At 40.3% G+C, this 20,660-nt stretch overlaps 1 protein-coding gene across 3 annotated transcripts in view; it reads right to left on the minus strand.

Moving 5' to 3' along the window:
* The window catches only part of LOC111864257 (probable cytochrome P450 304a1), a 29,461-nt gene extending 12,239 nt beyond the window's left edge, over positions 1 to 17,222 (minus strand). For all 3 annotated transcript variants that reach the window (XM_023851361.2, XM_023851360.1, XM_023851359.1), the window contains exons 1-9: positions 17,211 to 17,222; positions 15,614 to 15,729; positions 12,289 to 12,537; positions 11,285 to 11,448; positions 9,023 to 9,295; positions 7,486 to 7,603; positions 6,916 to 7,096; positions 4,426 to 4,543; positions 4,193 to 4,334 (exon numbers count right to left, since the gene is read on the minus strand). In XM_023851361.2, the coding sequence (XP_023707129.1) occupies positions 4,193 to 4,334; positions 4,426 to 4,543; positions 6,916 to 7,096; positions 7,486 to 7,603; positions 9,023 to 9,295; positions 11,285 to 11,448; positions 12,289 to 12,537; positions 15,614 to 15,704 (1,336 nt within the window). In that variant the 5' untranslated portion in view covers positions 15,705 to 15,729; positions 17,211 to 17,222. The remainder of the gene's footprint in view (positions 1 to 4,192; positions 4,335 to 4,425; positions 4,544 to 6,915; positions 7,097 to 7,485; positions 7,604 to 9,022; positions 9,296 to 11,284; positions 11,449 to 12,288; positions 12,538 to 15,613; positions 15,730 to 17,210) is intronic.
* Between the last annotated feature and the right edge of the window lie 3,438 nt (positions 17,223 to 20,660).

Here is a 20,660-nt window from a genome sequence, read left to right on the forward strand (position 1 = left end):
AATACCTGTTACTATATGTTTTCTTATCGCAGTTGTTTACAAAAAAAAAAGGTCCGGTTGTGACTATGTACCCAGTACAGGTACAATTATTCCGCATAAGCAGATTCTGCAAAATATTATAAAGAGTATTCTTTGTTTATAGCGTCTAATAGAAAGACAAAAATAATCTTGCGGGCCCTAAGGGTTCCGCGGATGACACTTTTAGAACCAGTGAGTTGACGTATAAACTGATATTCAGTGTCCCGCTACACTTCAGATATAAATTAGAAAGAAACCAGACGCCTAAATAAGACTGTTCGAAGTTAATTCTTGCAAGAGACGAGCTCGAATAACAGCGCAAGCCTTATTCTAGATCAGTGGTTCTTGAACTATAGGTCGCGACCCAAAATTGGGTCACAGGAAACATTCAGATGGGTCGCGAATGTATTATCAAAATCATTTTATTTTTCACTTTAATGAAAGAATGTTGATAAGGCTGATAAACGTGAAAGCGCGGATTTAATTGTATACGAAGTCCTTTTAGTGCAAGTGCTTTTAGTGGTGTAATCGGTTGGTTGCCTTTATTTTATTTTCTATGCAATACGAAGGAGAGCCAGTAAATAGGTCACAAATGGAACTAAAACGTTGTTAATTGATGTATTAGGTTTTCTATATGTGTCACTGGGTAGCAGCACAGTCCAGCTTCACGACAGTCTAAGCAGCAGACGCGCATGCGCATGTTAAAAGGCTGGTTGTAGTAGTCAAAATGTCGTCCGTACTTGAGGGTATATTACTGAAGAGCAGCGATCTGTTGTGCGATTTCTGTGGGCAAGAAAACTCGATGAAAAGGATATTCGTAAATAAATGTTTCCTGTTAACTGCAGGAAGTGTTTGTCGTGTAAATCGGTTCACAACTGAGTGACAAACGTTTCGCTGATGACGAAGACGTTGAAACGGAAGTGGCTGAGACAACTTACAGACTTCTATGCGGCTGGTTTCGATGCACTGTTAAAGCGATGGGACAAGTGTATCAATATTGGTAGAGGATATGTCGAGAAATAAATGCTTTTTCCCAGTTTCAAATATCACATGTTTTAAGTTTTATATCCATTTGTGTCCTACTAACTTCGCCGACAAACGGCGGTCGCTCTGTCGGTATAGTTCGCTTGCGGACTAAACCACGGAGTTTGTGTCCCATTTACTTACTCTCTCTCGTATTTATATATTGCGTTTAACGTTATTACGCAAAAATCCAGCTTCTTTCGTGCGTTTACTAACACTTTGGAGGGTGGTCTTTACAGGTCATGTGTGTATGTGCGTGTGTGACTGAGGAAGATATGGCTAGTTATTCAGTGAGTGCCCCGCTCAGTCACCCCCAATAGAACGGGAGTGACCAGTAGCAGTTAAACCCCACCTCTCGTTTAAAAATATGTGCCACTTCTAAACACGTACATGTCTAGGAGCGAACAAAAATCCTGGTCCTGGATCCCGATGGGATTCGAAAACAAGAGTTATTATGCTGGCGAGGGCCATCTTTAACCGACCGACCGACCGATCTTCACAGCTGCAATCAGATTATATTGTTCATTTCCGTTGCATCTACTATGTCAGTTGAACTAGATTTGTTTTCTTTGTCCCTTTGCGAGACACAATCCAGAAATTATTGTTAGTCCTTGCACAACTTTTATTCTACTTTATATCATAATTTACATTGCGGAGTGAAATTTACAGTTAATTTCTTTTCACTTTACAACCACATAATATGTTAAGATTCCCAACGGTGAAACTAGAATTTCCAGCCATATGTCTGTTCCGTAACAATGATATATGTCGGCGCTTATCATTTTCATAGTATTTTACAGGTTACTTCGTTGTGTGGTTATGTCTAAATATACAGCTGTTGTGTATGCAGCTTACTGATATAACTGTAAAGTGATTATGGCGGGACCATTGAAAGAGGAGAAAACGAAATATCAAGAGGAAATTACGAAATATGGGCTTTCCTCAAGAGTTATTAATGGTGAAGAAAGACCAAAGTGTTTGATATGCTGTGAAGTGCTGGCAAATATGTCTTTAAAGGTAAATAAATTAATACATCAGAAAACAAAACAAAAATTATTTGACTGTCAGGTTTGAAATAAATCATGTCTCTTGTCACTGAGGCAGTAAAATTTATAAAAATTATTATTTTAATTTAAAGAATTTTCAACAAGCTATGATTTGAAATCATTGCTGAATCAACACAGATGTTGAAGAAAGCAGTCTTCTTGGATTTGGCACCGTGTATATGTGGTGTTAACNCAGATGTTACTTCACACAGAAGTCAGGTGGTTGTCCGAGAGCAAAATCTTAAAACGCATATATGACTAGCATGAAGAATTTGTAGTGTTCTTTAGTGAAGAAATAAAAAATGAGATTTAAATATTTGTTCAGCCAAAGTGGGAGACTGATCCGAATCCTACGTTTTGCAGTTGTGATGTTTTGTTGAATCAACTGAATAATTCCCTGCAGATCACCGTTCATCATAGACCTGTATAGCAAATTTAAATATTTTCAGATGAAGGTGAATATGTGGTTGTCAGAGTTCAAAGGAAAGAAGATGTACATGTTTCCAAATTCTGGCTCATTGTCTCGGAGGAGAAATAATGCCACAGACTTGAATGAAAGCTTACGCTCAAAAATTGAATTGTATTTGCTCAGTTTGAAAGCAAACTCGGACTATTTCCCGGTTAGATCAAACAATATCTTTCATCTGGTCAAACTTCTTTTCATATCTGACTCTGATGAAATACCGGAAATTGCACAAGGAAATTCTATAGCAATGATAATTGACACCCAGCACCGAATTCGAGTTTTCATCGTTTTCGGAAACACTGTTATGGATACTCAGGTTCCTGCATGATCTAGCACTTTCAGAAAACTTTTTAAGATTTCTTCTGCTATTCCCATCAACTTAGAAGTGTGAACTAGTATAATTAACTTCGCTTCAAGTTGAAACCAATACACAGAAATAGACGCAATGTGGAAGACGATCTTCTATATGCTCTTTCTTCACGTAGTCTATGAGTCAAAGAACTTACAACAGTAAAGAAAGCGCAACATTCCCATTGCGTGAGTTTTAACTTCGACAGTGCCACACTTCCAGTTTTTAATAAAAAGTCTATACCGAAATCTGGAAAAGTCGTAGATATTAGTGTCTTTTTTGTCAAATTTATAACCGTGCCCCCCGACATTGGGTCTCAAGTTCAACGAGATACGAAGGTCGGGCAGTATTGGCTCCGAGTTTGAGAACCTTTGCCCGGGATGCAATCAGCATAGAATTGCTCTACTTCACTGTGTTACGCAATATTCATAGGCATATTCCTGTTCACAAGGCAGTGAGTGGGTTATAGCATACACGTAATTATCAGACCACACGGTGTCTACTGTTAGGGTATATATAACAACACCATCAATAGCTCAGACTGTATGGCAGCTGTGCTCGCTAGGATGTTGATATAGTAGTTCACCCACATGTTTTATAAAGCACTGTTATGCAGTAAAATGCTCTTGATGATAGTAAATAATAAACAAGGTATTTAATACGCAGGAAACTCTGTCAACAAAAGAAACTAGACATCACAACATTTCTTGTTTTAAAAGAGAGCTTTACCAATTCACATAAAAATTAAATGAATTTTATATGGATAATCTGAACATTTCCAATATTTTACAAATATTACATTTTCTGGCTGATTTGAAACAGGAAGCCGAGGAAGGTTATCTGAATGCCAAGACTTTGCCTAAAATGCCTAGAAAACCGAGATTAACGGCCGTAGGGATCCGTTGCGCTAACCACGCGACACCCTCTATCCGCAAAAGTTGGCACTAGCTTCACCGACAAGCGGCGGTCGCTCGGTTGGTATAGTTCGCTTGCAGACTACAGGCCACGGAGTTTGTTTTGTTTTGCTAGCTATATAGTGCCGAAAGGTAGGACGATTAAAGAGTAATTAATCGGGAAAAACGTGGAAGGAAACGGTCATGCCTTATTTAAGGCATTTTCCTGGAGAGATTGAGGAAAATTAAAATAATTTTAGTCAGTATAGCCGGTCTCTGTGCCAGGGTGTGAACATATGGTCTTCAGAATTCGAAGCAGAACTGCTACCAAATCGAGAACGACGCTCTGTGTACACGGCGTCTCAATCTAAAAGATTTAATTCTGAATAACACTGACCTGCTCCAAAAGGCAAAGAAAAGTCCTTCTTGAGCAGCTCGCCCTTCGCGTTCAGGAACCTTTCGGGACGGAATACCTCAGGATCGCCCCAGAAGTTGGGGTCTTTATGGAAGCTCCACAGATTCACCATAACCACTGTGTCCTGCATCAAGTTACTCCCAATTGACAAGTGCGCCTTTTAGATTGATATAAGCTTTACTAAGATTTATAAATATACTCTTACAATTACTCACCTTGGAAATGCTGTAGCCACCAAGCTCAGTGTCTTCTATGGCTCTGTGAGCCACGGACAGCGGAACTAACGTCTCTTTGCGCATCACCTCCCTGAGGAACGCCTCGTTGTATGGTAATCTGGACAGTATGTGTACCGTTACTTTTAGTTTTGCATCACAACTTCTGTTAAATCCGCGTGTACTAAGGATATATAAGCCTGGCAAATAGCCCGATTGTTCATATAATGTATTGTAACGTGTATACCCACTGCTAGGCAACAGAGCTGTAAACACGCGGCTGTAGAAATACGCCCCGAGACACGAAGGTGTTTTCTGTAGTTCAGCGCCGAGACTGTTTGCTAGGACACTGCATGGTAACATCTCTGCAATGACAAAGGAAGGTGTTTCTATGGGGTCCGCGCCGAGGCTATATACCGAAGGTTTGCTATGTCTGCGGGTGTAAAATATGTTGCCGTAATCTTCGATAAGAAAGTTACATGGAGATTACACATAGAAATGATAGAAGCCAAGGCCTTCAGAACATTCATTAGAATATATTCCTATTCAAAATTGAGCGATTAAGCACTAACAGTAAACTGACCCTCCACAAAGCACTCATTAGGAGTATCATGACTTATGCTTGCCCCGCCTGGAATTTTGCGTCAGAAAATCATGTACTGAAATTGCAGCGCCTGCAAAACAAGGTTATCCGCACCATTGGAAATTTTCCAAGGCGCATACCTGTTCGTGATGTGCATATGGCTTTCAAACTTCCGTTTATATATATATATATACACATATGATTATATAACAAAATTATGCAGGCAAGAAGCAGAAGTAATACAAAATCATGAAAATGCAAATGTTCGCAACACTGGACAAGGCGAACCCCGACACAGGAAATATAAGAGACTTAAACTTGGCGGCGGTCAAGCATACGACCGTTCAAGTGACTAGTCTTCCGTCGTAGCAGAAGCTACTAATAATAGGGCACGATCTGCTATACTGAGCCTGGACTGACAGAAGCTCTGTATATACTCGTACATATACATTTAATAGCATGTAAAATGTAAACCGGACATACTGACAGCAGACTTATTACTGGCAAACGAGAGACCCGTCCTCTCATCAGAGAGAGCGCCCGACATCAGCAAACCCGCAACTGTCTGACAGTAATAAAGATGGTCTTAAGCCCCAGACGGGTGCTTTATTCCATGACAGACTGGCCGACCGACCGTCGGTCATAACATAACTTTGTTTGACTTTGACTAGCAGGAATCAGGGAAATGGATCAGAGAATTGGAATAGAGAATTAGCATTGGAGAACTGTTTCGAGTTCTGAGGGTCGGCATTCCAAGGTAATTTAACAAGAAATGGCAAGAAGACTTCATTGTGATATCTGGAATGACTCATATAGCTCCTGTGTTAAAAGCCGTTGCCAGGAAGCAGATAGTGAAAACATTATGAAGGCATAGTCATTGTTGAGATCTGTTGCCTAGCAACTACTAGGGAAAGCAGGTGCTGATGACTTTATTTTGTGTGCTACAGTTACAGTAAACTTTGGAGTGTTATAATTATTTGTAGTTACGGTTTGTGAAATCCAATCATGAAATCCAGAACCCGTTAGTATTGGTCACGACACTAACACGGAACAATGTGATCAGTGAGCGTATTCGCACTTCGAGCTCGTGTTCTGCTTTTACAGGCCTGCATCATTTCTAAATCATCTGTCATGTCTGAAAGCTTTGCTAAAGTAATTTCTAGAAACTCCTTTTGGTACTATCATCACATATCTCTGATCTCTTAAAACGATTAAAATGAGATGCTTGCAGGGAAACTTTTATTTTAGGTAATACGAAAAAGCCACGCAGCGCTTTGCCAGGCTTTTTCATAGAATTAAATTACTGGTACATATTTTTGGCATTCGAAAATCTACTTCTCCGGCCAAAGATCTGGTCTTTTCGACAACTTATAGGCATTTAGCTGACTCTTTTAGAGGACAATATTGATAATAGCTAACATATTTTTATATAAGAAGTTTAAATTATCATGTCCTTGAACTCTTATTTCGACTTCGCCTTCTTCTATCTCGGAGACTATGAACTATTGCTTTGGAGAATTTGGCGTCTTATTTTTAGGAAATACTGAAAGACCTGGGCCTTATCACTAATCACCATTTTGCCCCCAGTGTCAAGCTCGTCCAAAAGTCGTCTTGAAAGTCTGAACAGATTTCTGTTGTCGCTTTTAAGGAACAAAAATCTGGAAACAATACACTAATTAAAATAGCGATGTAAATTGAATTATGTAGTCACCTACTCTCACACGTATCAACTGGCCAGTGTTGCCAGTTAGCTCACGAAAACATCAATACTGGGTTATTTAATTATTTAACATCAGATGCCGTGACTTTTTACTTTTCAGTTTTACAGAAAGTGCCATAAATTTGTTACGTAAGCGCTGTTTATATTTTTCAAGTGAATGATAATTTGTAATGGATCTCCTTTTACTGACCTCGTCCTGTCATCCAGGGTGGGAAGACGGTCACGCCCGATTACGACATCTAACTCCTCCTGCATTTTAGTCTGCACGTCTGGGTAATTGATCAGGAACGCCATGGCAAAATTGAGGGTGGCTGTCACAGTAGTGGAGGCGGGGAACAAGTAATCTATACCCGTTACATGCAGCTGCTCCTCTATAAAAATAATCAATTAAAACCCTATAAAGCAAGAAACAATTAAAATCGGTATATAGATATATATAAAAGTATGCAATCACATAATATTATGTATTTAAAAACAAAGTAGTCACTATTGTATCAACATTTGTTTTTATTGACGCTACATATTTCGACCCTTATACTGGGTCATCATCAGGCGTCCAATGATACCCGTCTCAGTTGCTGAATTGAATCTATCTATTTGCATTTAATTCTTCAAAAAGGATCCTTATTATATACGTGTATAACACACAACAGGATGCAAACTATTAAGATAATTGAAATCGGTTTATCTGTTCCTAGTCTGTGTAAGATATTGGGTGTTGATATGTGGCTTTTTGACAGTACAGGAAAATGAGACTCACCAGAGAAAGTGGAAGGTTCTTGAGCATTTTCGTGTTTCTTCATCTCCTTGAGATATACGTCTATGAAATCTCGTGTGTAATCCTCAGAATAAGTCGCCTTATGTTCGGTGACCGCTTCCTGTAACAAATATCTTACTCTAACGCAGTGTAGAATATATGTTGAGAGGGGGAGTGTCTGCAGTGTCAGTATGTTGAGTGGGGGAGTGTCTGCAGTGTCGGTATGTTGGAAAGAGGAGTGTCTGCAGTGTCAATATGTTGAGTGGAGGAGTGTCTGTGGTATCAATACGTGTTTGTAATGTTGGTGTGATGGCAAGAGGAGTGTCTGCAGTGTCAGTATGTTGAGTGGAGGAGTGTCTGCAGTGTCAGTATGTTGGGAAAAATCGTGGCTGCAGTGTCAGTATGTTGAGTGGAGGAGTGTCTGCAGTGTCAATATGTTGGAAAGAGGAGTGTCTGCAGTGTCAGTATGTTGGGAAAAATCGTGGCTGCAGTGTCAGTATGTTGAGTGGAGGAGTGTCTGCAGTATCAGTATGTTGAGTGGAGGAGTGTCTGCGGTGTAAGAACATTGTTTCTCTTACGCCACTAAACTGGTGACCGACAGACTGGCAAAATAAATGGTGAATATGCTTGAAATAACAATAATAATACTACATTACTGATACAATGTTAGACCAGATCCCTTAACACTGCCCTCGTTGTATTATCTCAAGAAGGTAGGTGACTGCTGAATTGAAACTGAATGGGGAACAACAAGAAAAGAGTAGTTCGTAGCCAGTAAGTATTGCCCCGCGTCACAGGACTGATCAAACCAAGGAAACACAAAATAGATACCCGGGTTTCTGGCCCAACATCGTGATATTAGCCCAAGCAATTGCTATATTACTGAACAGAAACCTCTAAATGAAAAAAATGTGATTAGAAATATTGTATGTTGAGTACAGATGTGGCGCAAGACTAAGACACCGTATTTCGAAACGGACCTACTTTGCATTTTTCAACATCACATACCAAGAGGGAAGAAATTGTTCATAGATATTAGGTATTACATGTATTATCCCATCATTCTCCACGACAAAGAGGCGTACCCATGAAAATTGAAAGATGGTCGATCCAGAGATGTATTATGTTTTGTGGTAATGTTAATGTTAATTATTTAGTCGTTGCTTCATTTACAAGGTATTGTCCGTTCTGTAAGGAATGTAAACAACGACTGTAACAAGCCATGAAGGTCCATAGGGTTGTGAGAATTCGAGGCTCCCACATTTTCTCTATACAACTGGCTCAAAGATGGCGGTGAGGTTGTCGGCCTTACACGCCGGCCGTCCTTTACCCCCAGGAAGATTCCTGATATTCATTTCTGTTAGAGGCTGAGTCGACCTCAGGGCCACAGTGCGGCTGCAAAAAAATAGGTAAATTGAAAAAAAAACAATGACCTCATCAGGACTCGATCCCGTGACCTTCCGTCTTGTAGTCTAGTGCCTCAACCAATTATGCTACCGTGTGCCCCTCCCCCATCCATAGCAGTTAGCAATAGAATTACCTCCATGTTCTTGAGCAAATTTGCTGTTGACTCCATGAGATCCTTATATCCAGAATAATATGGCGCGAAGTGTCGTATCCAGGGAGTCTGCGCAATCGCATTCCCTGTGACATCGATAGACTTCTGGAAGCGAAGGGCTTGTCGAGTAAAATATCGCAATTTATCGTGCTCCTTGGTAGGAAATCGTTGTCCGGCTATTATGAACCATAAGGCATTGTAAAATACTGAATGGAAAAGGTCAGGTACCAGGGCGAAACCGTCTGAGAAAATCTCCTGAAAGAGAACACAGTTCTTTAGCGTCTTGGAAGTGGTCCGCCGCTAAAACATATCCAGAAACAGATCTGAGTTGTTGTTATAGTACACTTCTATGCATTATAGTGTCATTTTTGTTATTGCTAGTGGGGTGGGACTAAGTCCCTTGTACTGCGGCCACTTCTGGCCTATTGTACCAGTCCCAGATGATAGGTGAGGGCGATTGTGGAGCAATTGGTGGAATGAAGATTGGCAGAGGAAACCGAAGTACTCTGAGAAAACCTGCCCCAGCGCCACTTTGTCCACCACAAATCCCACTTGACATTATAGTGTCTTATAACGGGTGTTCAATAATCGAGGAAACCTAGAAACAGCATCGAGCGGGCACAACATTCATCACAGATTGCTGCTGTAACTGTGGATAGCAGAATGATTCATAAGCGCTGACAAATGCGCGCCGTCGGCTGGCGTGATCTTGTCACTGCACATAAGTAGCATTAATAGTCAGTCTGTGTTAGAGATGTCAGTAAGCTGTCGACGTTTATACTGAAATGAAGTTCACTAATGAACAGCGTGTGTTTGTTGTCAAAACGTTTGCAAGAAAGAACTCACAGAAGTTTCGTCGTAAATATACTGACGCGCCAGTTCTCACAAAATCGTGTGTATCCAAGCTTGTGAAAAAGTGGCGGGCCACAGGTTCAGTGTGTGACATAAAGAAGCAATCGAAGAGGATTGTGCTGACTGAAGAAAATGTTCGGGATATTGAGACACTACTACAGATCACTCCTCGAAAATCGTTAAGACGCTTAGCACAGGAAAACGGTGTTCCGCTAGGATCTGCTTTCGCAGTCACAAAATTAATCAAATTTCGCCTGTATAAAATAACAGTTGTGGATGAGCTGAAACAACCAGATTATGAAGCAAGAATTCGTTTTTGCAACTGGCCGCTGCAAAATGTGCACAATGGAGTCATGGATCCACAGCTTCTGTTCATGACTGATGAAGCGTGGTTTCACGTTTGTGGCCATGCCAATGCACAAAACGTAAGAATACGGAGCGATGAAAATCCTCACGCTATACAGCAGGTGCCATTACATAGTAAAATGGTGGGGGTGTGGTGTGCTGTAAGTCCGTGGCCCTTTATTCTTCCACGAAATCGTGAACTCTGACCGCTACCTTAATGATATACTGAATCCCTTCTTCAATCAGCTGACTGCTGGAGAGAGACCATATGGGTATTTTCAGCAAGACAACGCTACAAAACATACGTCTAATGCATCCATGGTCGCAATACGGGAAGTGTTTGAAGACAGAACAATCAGCAGAGGACTGGGGCCTCCCAGATCTCAGTTTTTTTCGATTTTTATCTTTGGGAAACCTAAAGGAAAAGTCTACAAGAATAATCCTCGCACCACTGAAGCTCTGCGGAATTAAATAACACGTGTAATTAGTTCAATTACCGTGGACCAACTTCAGAAAATGTAGCATGATTTATTTATGCAATGCGAGGCATGTTTGCAAGCAGAAGGGGGTCACTTCCAGCATCTATTATAAAGCACAGTAAGTTTGTGTTATCTTTTTATAGTATTCCTATAAATGTGCGCATGTACAGAAACTGGTGTGAAGGAATCTGCGACACGACTGCACTCTCACTAGCGGGGAAGGGCACAGTAGTCGCGGAGAAATGTTCCATCCTCTCTACGCTAGCGAGAGTGCGCGCGTTTATCAGCGCTGATGACCCATTCTGCTATCGGCAGTTACAGCAGCAATCTGTGAGGAATGCTATGCTCGCTCGACGCTGTTTCCAGGTTTTCACGATGATTGAACGCCTGTTATTTATGTATTTTTTTAATATGTTTCACCCGTTTTTATTTGTTTGTGTTGACTTTTTTTTTTGGCTTCTGTAGTTGTTAAGTTGGCGCGTTAAAAATAAAGAACTGNGTGACTAGTTGGACGACCATCAGTTTCTCAGAAAAGCTCTAGTCTACGGAATTGATCTGTTATTATTACCTTATCCTCGCGCCGTCCATTGAGAAGGTCCAGCATATCTTGTATCTCTTCCTTAGCGATACTTTCCAGTTCAGCAAATCTCCTTCCGAACCCAAAGTCCCGCATATGTCTTAATGAGAAGCGCCTCTGTTGCTCCCAAAATACATCATCCGTAAAAATAATCCCTATAACACACATGCGCAGAGCGTTTCAAAAATTCGTCTTGCAGAATGGAACTATACACATTTTCAAAGGGAAAATTGCTTCAGATAAATGGTAAACAAAAAAATAATGAAATAAATGTGTTATATTACGTTTAAGAAACGTCCAGAAGCATGTATTTGTACGTTGATTTACATACTACTCTAAGAAAACAGGAAGTTTAGTTCATGATTTGCCAAGAACAGCGTATCGTAAGCAAAAAAGCATATTACTTAAATAACTAATTAAAGTCTTTCGTATGGTTAATATTATGACGGATATGTCCATTGCTAGACAACGGCTCAGTAAACACATTCCCGAAGTTATGCTCTCAACAATAGAAGGACATCCGTTGCCTGGTAACGGGTCTATCATGATGTTTCCTGCGACAGATAATCCCGCAAGCTGCGAAATTCTCGTTGTTATCCGCTTTCTTCATGCTACAAACATGAGGGCTGCTGAAGGCCATCGTGAATTATGCGCAGTTTACGGCCAAAATGTTATGAATGAAGGACCTGCAAGACAGTGGTGTAGAATGTTCAAAGATGAGCGGGAGGGCAAACGTTCACGATGAAGAACGGAGTGATCGGTCGGCGATCTCTAGTGAATGATGCATGATCTTGTTCAAAGTGCTGACAAAAGACTTTGTTAAAAAAGGCGTTTCACAACTTCGGAAATTTCGCGTGAATGTCCACACAAATTTCATACACTCGCAAGTTTTGCGCGATGTGAGTTCCGAAAATGCTCACGAGTGTGCACAAAACGCAGAGAATAGCCTAAGTGTGATCACTCTTCAGGGGACATGTAACCTAACCTATACTCACCCAGGTTCTTGTTGTAGGTTCGCACATCTGTGACAAACATTTTGACCCTGCCCTGGAATTCTGGTCGAGTTAGCACCTCCCTGATATTCTCGTAGTCATTGACCACTACGGTTGGAAAGGACCCAAGATACAGGCCCAGGACTTTGGTGTTGTACTTCTGCGCCAGTTTATGGAAGCCAATGTGAGTGAATTTGAAATTATTCAGGAGCAGTAACCAGTAGCTCCCCCACACTGGCAGGCGGGGAGGACCTAGAAAACAGTAAGATATTATGATATTCTTGGTTGTTAACGACATTTCGGAGAAGTCCACTCCTCTCTTCCTCAGAGTATAAGTAGCCACTCACAAAACTACATGGTATCAGAAATCCTGCGACCACAATCTAAACCCTCGGCCGCTGTGAAAATCTCAAATCTCACCGTTGGGCTGCAGGTTTAGATTGTGGTACTGGGTGAGTGTGTCTAATGGCGTCCCAGCATCGATGTCTATATGCGCCGATCTGATGATGGGTCACGGGAAATTAGATATACGAGTATATTAAGCTGTGAGGTGGTCTAACGGTGGGCAAGAGGAAATTTTAGGTTTAAAAGTTGCCATAAAACAGATTGTGCACGGACTAGTGAAATCTCTAAGCAACGAAGGATATAAGCTGGAGGGGGAATAGAACAAAGTTAATTAAATAAACTTGTCAACCCCCCTGAAACAATTTCCTGATCTTTTGAACCTAATCGAATTCCTATTCTCGCCTCTACGTCCATGTGAAAACAGTGCAATTTTCTGATGCCACTGGGAATAATGTTGTGTGTGTTATCTTTCATACAGGGGCATATTTCGCTAGGATCTATTCTTACTACTCCTTCGTGGCAACCGCAGGAAGTGCACTCACTGGGTTTCGTGTCGCATATTTCGAAGTTAACAGACCCAGATCTGTCTGAAATAAACTATCTCTTGCGCAGGAATAGTAGACAAAGCTGAGTTTGCGTGAAATCTAAGCACAGGGATAAGATATTTTCACATTCTTTGCATTAATAGTTACATTTTGNGAAGCAAAGGGATAAGATGAACAAAGCAGTCTTCTGGGATTTGGCACCGTGTATATGTGGGGTTAACACCACATATACACGGTGCCACATCCCAGAAGACTGCTTTCTTCATAGTCACCGCCGTGAAAGCCTCAAATCTTACAAAGGGATAAGATATTTTCACATTCTTTGCATTAATAGTTACATTTTGGATCTTCTATGAATTACAAGCTCCAGTGGTTTCAGTTTTTCTGATAGATACAAAATTTTCAATTTGGTATTAAGCTAAAACTGTTTATGTACTATGCAGCAAATTGTTCCTTCTTTCTTACATTTTCACTTTCAGCGCAACATGTTTCGACCCTAAATGGCCATATTCAGGTGTCTTACTATGGTAAAACTGCTACACTGCACTAATATTATCCATTCATCGCATATGCAACTGCACGCTTCGTTATTCAAACCGTTGTAATCGTAGTCTAACTTGTATACACTGTAGTTCACTTATTTTAAATCAAAATCTATTAAAATTTTGTAAAATTTTTATTACACCTGAGGCGTCGTCCACTTGTTTTGATCTGTATCATTTTCTTCAGATTGGAGGAGACTGTGGACCTGTCGTCTTGATAGATTACTGATGGATGAATGAATGAATGAATGAATGAATGAGCAGAGGAATATCCTACATGTAATAAGAAAACGGAAGGCTAATTGGATTGGTCATATCTTACGCGGTAACTGCCTTCTAAAAGAAGTTATTGAAGGAAAGATAGAGTGGCGGATATAAGTGACCAGAAGACGTAAGAAGATGCTTGATGACCTTGAGGACAGAAGAGGATATTTTCATTTGAAGGAGAAAGCTCTAGATCGCATCAAGTGGAGGAACTGTTTTGGAAGAGACTGTGGACCTGTCGTCTTGACAGATTACTGATGAATGAATTTTATTGAAGTAGCCTGTTTTTCTGTTCGTACGCCCGTTGTTGTGTTACGTCTGCAATCTCTAATCTGCAGGATCCCACATGTTAATATTGTTTTTGATTGTTGTATGTTATGTTTGTTTACTTTATACTCACTTTGCCCCTTGCATAGCAAGACACATGAATAGGGCCATTTAGAGCCGAAATATTTTGTGCCGAACGTGAAAGTGAAAGAAAGGGGGAACGGTTCGTTGCATTGTTGACGGACTGTGTAGCAGAACAAACAGTGTTAGATATACTCGTAGTAAAGCAACAGGAAGTTCAAATACAGAATTCGAATCCGTCTCTTCGCACGTGCTGCACGTATGAAATGTTCCCTCATTTCTTTGGCGAAAGTGTTATGAAGGCCGGCTCGTTCAGATTTTCAGTACCCGATCAGAAATCAAGAAAATGGCAAAAAAATTAGATGATTAAGAAAAAGTCAATAGTATATTATAAGAATACAATATGAAATCCAATGCGATACAAGAAACAATGACGTTTTTCATAATCAAAAGGTTTTATGAAACTATGCACGAGCATACAGATCTTTAAGCATACTTAAGCGCTAACGGTATATACGTATTGCCATAATACGTACACATAATGTTATGTTATTCTAGTAAGAAAATCTCAATAGAAGAAACGATTTTGAAGACCTAGACATATATGGAAGAATAAGACTAAACTTGATTAACTAACGCATTTTAGGGTCAGTATGGAACTGCTATAAACACGACAAATGCCTAATTTTCATTTATAATAAAAAGGAAACGTATTTTAATAAGTAGTGTCTTTCACTGGAATTAGATAGCCTGTAACAAATATCATTACCATATGAGTATTTTTCTCTTGTGAGTTTAGCAGACGTGGGGTTGTGCCAGTAAGAATAACATCCAAAGGATACAGAGATTTCAGAACAAAGTGCTGAGGTGAATGGTGAATGCCCCTTGGTACGCCCGTAATAGTAACATCCACACGGATCTTGGTATTAGGATTATCACAGCTGAAATTAGAAGGATAGCTATGAAGCACGAAGATCTGCTTCACGACCACCAACGTGGAAGCGGTACAGCTTCTTCACAACGAGAGGACAGTGAGAAGGCTCAAGAGACTCAAGCCGTGTGAATTAGTGTAGTGTAAGTGTAATACTGAGATGCAGACTCAAGCCGCTTGAACTAGTGCGACAACAATGCGCTCAAGACACCAGATTCTGGGACACACCAGCGATGTTTAATTATAGCAGTAGTAGTTTAAACGCTTGTTGTTAGTCTCTGAGTAGTTGCGTTGTTAGAACGCAAAGAAACAAAATAGCAGACAAATTCTGTAGACATTTTACAAGCTTTTACCTGGCGGGAAGTTCGGTGGCCGTTGCTTGGAGAATATGTACAGCAAAAGCAAAGTTAAACAGAATACTATAAGCAGAAGCACGGGCGCCATCGTGAGCTCGAGAATATCTGAAAAACTAAGAGAAATGGCTGCTGAAGCGTCACTATTAATTCTAGTCTGTCATGGTTCATTGAGTTCATATGGCACTGAGATTGCGATATCTGTTCGGTGCAACAACTGATACCACTTTTACTGGGACCGTCATTAATTTATTGTGTTTTTTTTTCTTCCAGATGGTAGAAGATGTCGATCACTTCTCTTGGTTGTATGTTCTTATTGTTAGTTGTGTAGTTTACGTGCGTGCTGTGTCGACATCTTCTACCATCCGGAAGAAAAAACAGCATAATCCAATGCTGGTTCACGATTTTTAACATAATAACTAATTTTTTACATACAAAAGATTTTTAATACAATTTTAAATACATAGGGAAGCTATTTTATGGAAAAGTGAACATCACATTGCGTGCAGTGGGAAACCCAATCGAATACTCAGCAAATACGCTTAAAGGGAACATCATACGAAAATCTACACGTCAACGTGGCTGCATAGGGCAAACTGTGATATAGTGAGCACTATTCATAACCTAAGTGCATAATGTTAAAACAACTTATGTGACAGTGTTTCCTGCTCGTAGTGGTGCGCCTCTGAAGATGATTCTTTTGAATCGAAACATGTAAGGCGAATAAAGACTGAAGTGTTGTAAAACCTGTATGTCATACTGGACTGAAAGTTATCTACTTTGTAGCTCTCCACTTGGACCTGCCTCCAGTAGCATAGCACTTCAGGGCCGAGACCGCAGAAGAAGGGCTCCCGAAATCTACATTTTAGTGTTCTTCGACTATTACTCCGTTGTGCAATATTCTTATAAAAGCTTTAAAAAAAGGCAAAATTGTCCCTATACTTAACTAATTAAGCAATACGCCATGAAGGCGTATAGGGAAGTGGATGTATAGATCTTGACCTCGGCAATAGTTGGCGGTGAGTGGTCAGTTTCACGCCACTGCCACTTTACGCCCGGGGAAAAAAGCCGTTAGACAGGAGGCTGGGTGGACCCCAGAGTCAGTCTGGACGACATGGGGAAGTGAAAATTCTTGACACTACCGGGACTCGAACTCCGACCCCTCGGACGCCCAGCCACTCGCTAAACTGACTACGCTATCCCACCTACTGAAGCTGGTTCCTTGCTCGCGGATTTTTCTACCCTAAAGATGGAAGCGATACTTTCCTCCGAAGCTTCGGTTCACACAAGATCTACATGGCGCCACATCCCAGAAGACGGCATTCTTCATAGTCACCGCCGTGAAAACCTCAAATCTTACATAAAATGTTGTTCCTGTACTTAAATAATTAAGCACTACGCCATGAAGGCGTATGGGGGAGTGGATGTACAGATCCATATTTTATTGGCCTCGGCACTAGTTGGAGGTGATTGGTCAGCTTCACGCCCCTGCCGCTTTACCTCCGGGGAAAGAACCCCGGTACCTATTAGATAGGAGGTTCTATAGACCCCAGAGCCAGTCTGAACGACATGGAGAAGTATAAATTCTTGACCCTACCGGAATGCGAACTCCGACTCCTCGGTCGTCCAGCCAGTAGCTATACCGACTGCGCTACCCCGGCTCTTTCCCGGCTCAGGACTATTTTCATTAAACTCGAAATTTTGTCGGATGAGTGTCCTATTCACATTGGTCTGAAATAACTAAATGGCTTATCGCCATGTTTTTTTTAACCTTTTCTTTGGAACGCATCAGTAGAAGGGCATAAAAAATAATAAAAAAGGATGTTTGCAGTGCAATGAAACACGTCACTCTCTGGCCAATGATAATAATTTGCACGAGGAGGAAACTGACATACGTTCCTGTCTGGTTATCAGGACAAACCCATAAAAATAGCCAACAGATTCTTAGAAAATGTGCCGGAGTTATGTGTCTGGAAACGAGGCTAACAAAGCAAAATTGCGTCGATGGAAATGTTACGGGTGAATTAAACTTGGGGAATTGTTACTACCGCTCAGTTCAGGAACTTTTGGCTTTCTATTTGCTATCTACAAGCGTAAGGATTAAATCATAGAGAATTAAATATTATCTCTTTTTTTTATGCGTGTGAAGCATGGCCTGTCATAACAAGGGAAGAACACAGACTGAGAATGTTTGAAATAAGGACCCGAGGAGAACAACTGGAACTAAGAGGTGTTGAATAATGACAGCTTGGGAAATAATACATAACGAGGAGCTTCATAATTTATACTGTTCGTTTCGAAAATGTAGCAAAGTTAAAATATTTTGGAACACCAGTAATAAATAAAAATTTAATCCCAAAGGAAATTAATAGCAGAGTAAATTCGGGTAATGCTTGCTATATTTCAGTTCAAAACTTCTATCTTCTCGTTCAGTCTCTAGAACAGTGTTTCTAAACCGCCGGGCCGCTGCCCGGTACCGGGCCTTGGCATAAATTATATCGGGCCGCAAGGGGCTCTCCTGGAATTTGTCATTTTAGATTTATAAGCATTCTTCATTAATAAATATTTTATAGCGGAAATATTCTGAGGAGAATAATATTCGTGAATGTATCGAAAAGCTCGTACCCAGAACGCCTAAATAACATCTGTGTGGCAAATGTCGGCGACCAAGCCGCGTGTTTTTAAATATAGAAGTATTCATGAATGATCGGGAATTTTCAGACATCGAATCTTTCTCAACATTCAGGAAAGGGAAGGACTGGTCACATAGAAATTTCCCGCAATACGATTACAACAATGGGCAGCGTATCCTTTGTTCTCAAAACTGAACGAAATAACATCCGTGTTTCAAATGTCAGTGACCACTCAGCAAGGAAGTGTAAAGAACATTTTTCCATTGAAATTGAAGATCAAGGCAGTCTGCATCCGGTTCTCAGATCTACTAATACTGGATACTGTTTCTTCGCAAGTTCGCATTGCAGTGTGTAAGTCCTTGTTTCGAAACCCGAGTTCCGTGGTTCTTTAAAATTAATAGGCCTACAGAATTAAGTTATATTATGAATAAAGGACAAGGGACTTGGTTTAATTTTGGTGTTAAGAAATCTCGCACTAAAGGTGTTTGTGACGCAACAAATAGTGATTCATCCACCTGAAGCCTACAGAGCGATCTCCAGGATGTACAAAAGGAGGAGACAACTACCAGCACACAGAAGAAAACTTCTGCATTCACTCTTAAATACACGGAGAGCTATTTTAATTCCTGTTTCATACGAGGCCCTGACACTGACCAACTGCCACGACCTCATTGTGTCAGTTGTGTTACTGTTCTGGGAAATGAAGCTGTGAAGCCATCGCGACTTACCCGACATCTCAACACAAAACATTCCGATCTAGTCAACAAACACACTGAATTCTTTATGCCTAAAAGAGATGTACTTAATATAGAAAAGGAAATTATTTCCAGAGCTTCAGCCACGAAGGCTTCACTTCTGACGGCATCCTATTTAATATCATTAGAGATAGTCAAATGTAAAAACCTGTACTCCGTTGGCGAAGAACTCGTTAAGCCTTCTTTGATTGCTAATTGTAAAGAAATATCAGACAGTGTGCGGCAAGCAAAATGAAAGACATCCCATTGTCGAATGATACACTTGTAAGGCGGATATCTGATATGGCAGAAGACACAGAAACGCGAAATCATTGAAAAAATTAAAAAATCGAAATTGTTTGCATTACAACTGGACGAATCTACCGATATTCAGGACAGCAGCATTATACTTACGCATGTGCGACATATTGACCATGATGAAAGTAACATGAAGAAAGACATTTTAAATGTTTCTGAATTACCTACGCACACTGCCAGCAGTGAAATTTTCGAAGTTTTAAATGGTTTCATAGAAGAGAAAGGTCTTGAATGGAAAAACTGCTTTGGAGTCTGTACTGACGGCACTGCGTGCCTTACAGGTAAAAATTCAGAATCAGTCACTAAAATTAAGGATATGGCTGGCAATAACTTATTGTCAACGCATTGCTACATTCATAGGCAGAACGTGGCCTCCAAAAATATGGCACCTGAGCTTAATGAAGTCCTGTCTCAATCTGTTAAAATTATTAATTGTATAAAAACAGAGCTTTAAATACAAAACTGTTAAAAGCTTTTATGCGATGAAATGGGCCCTGATCATCAAAATCTTTTTTTTTTTCCATTCGGAAGTTCGTTGGCTGTCCCGCGGTAAAGTTCTCAAGAGGTTATATGGACTCCGAAAGGAAGTTGAGCTGTTTCTAATTGATAAGCAAAGCGACTTGACCCATTATTTCCAGGATAATAAATGGAAAGCCAGGCTGGCGTTATCTCAGCGACATACTTTCGTACATAAACAAGTTGAATTTAAAACGTCAAGGGCCAGATTATAACAGTATTTAGTGCTTGGAACAAGATCGAATCCTTCAAAAGGAAACTCAAACTCTGGCTTAATATGATTGCAGAAGGAAACAATGAAATGTTTCAGTCGTACTCAGATTACATTATGGAAGCAGATGATTTCTATTCACAGAATTCAGTTTCAGATATTATTGCAGCCCACCTGAAAATGTTGTTATTGTTTGAAAAATATTATGCCTAACATGAGGTTCCCAGAGGCAAGATATGTGGACTGTAAACCCTTTTGTCGAAAACAAAGAGACAGCAATTTTCCATACAGAAACCCTTAAACTTATTGAATTATCATCGGACAAAGGACTAGAAAGTACTTTCAATTCTATGAAGAATGAATATCCAAATTTACATGAAATAGCAATGATATTTCTTCTTTGTTTTTCCATCACATATGTTTGTGAAACTGCATTTTCTGCCATTAATGTTCTTACAATGAAACGGAGCATCCGCCTGCAACTTTTTGACTGTCTCTGTTTGGCTGTCACTTCAAGTCATCCCAGAATTAATAAGCTAACGGACAGAAAACAGAAACAAAAGTCTCACTAGCCTATCTAAAACCTTCAGAATTTGGTCACCTGAGTGAAGGTCATTGTCGAAATCAGAAGGATT

Source organism: Cryptotermes secundus, unplaced genomic scaffold (assembly GCF_002891405.2).
Source record: "Cryptotermes secundus unplaced genomic scaffold, Csec_1.0 scaffold33, whole genome shotgun sequence".
Classification (NCBI taxonomy): Eukaryota; Metazoa; Arthropoda; class Insecta; order Blattodea; family Kalotermitidae; genus Cryptotermes; species Cryptotermes secundus.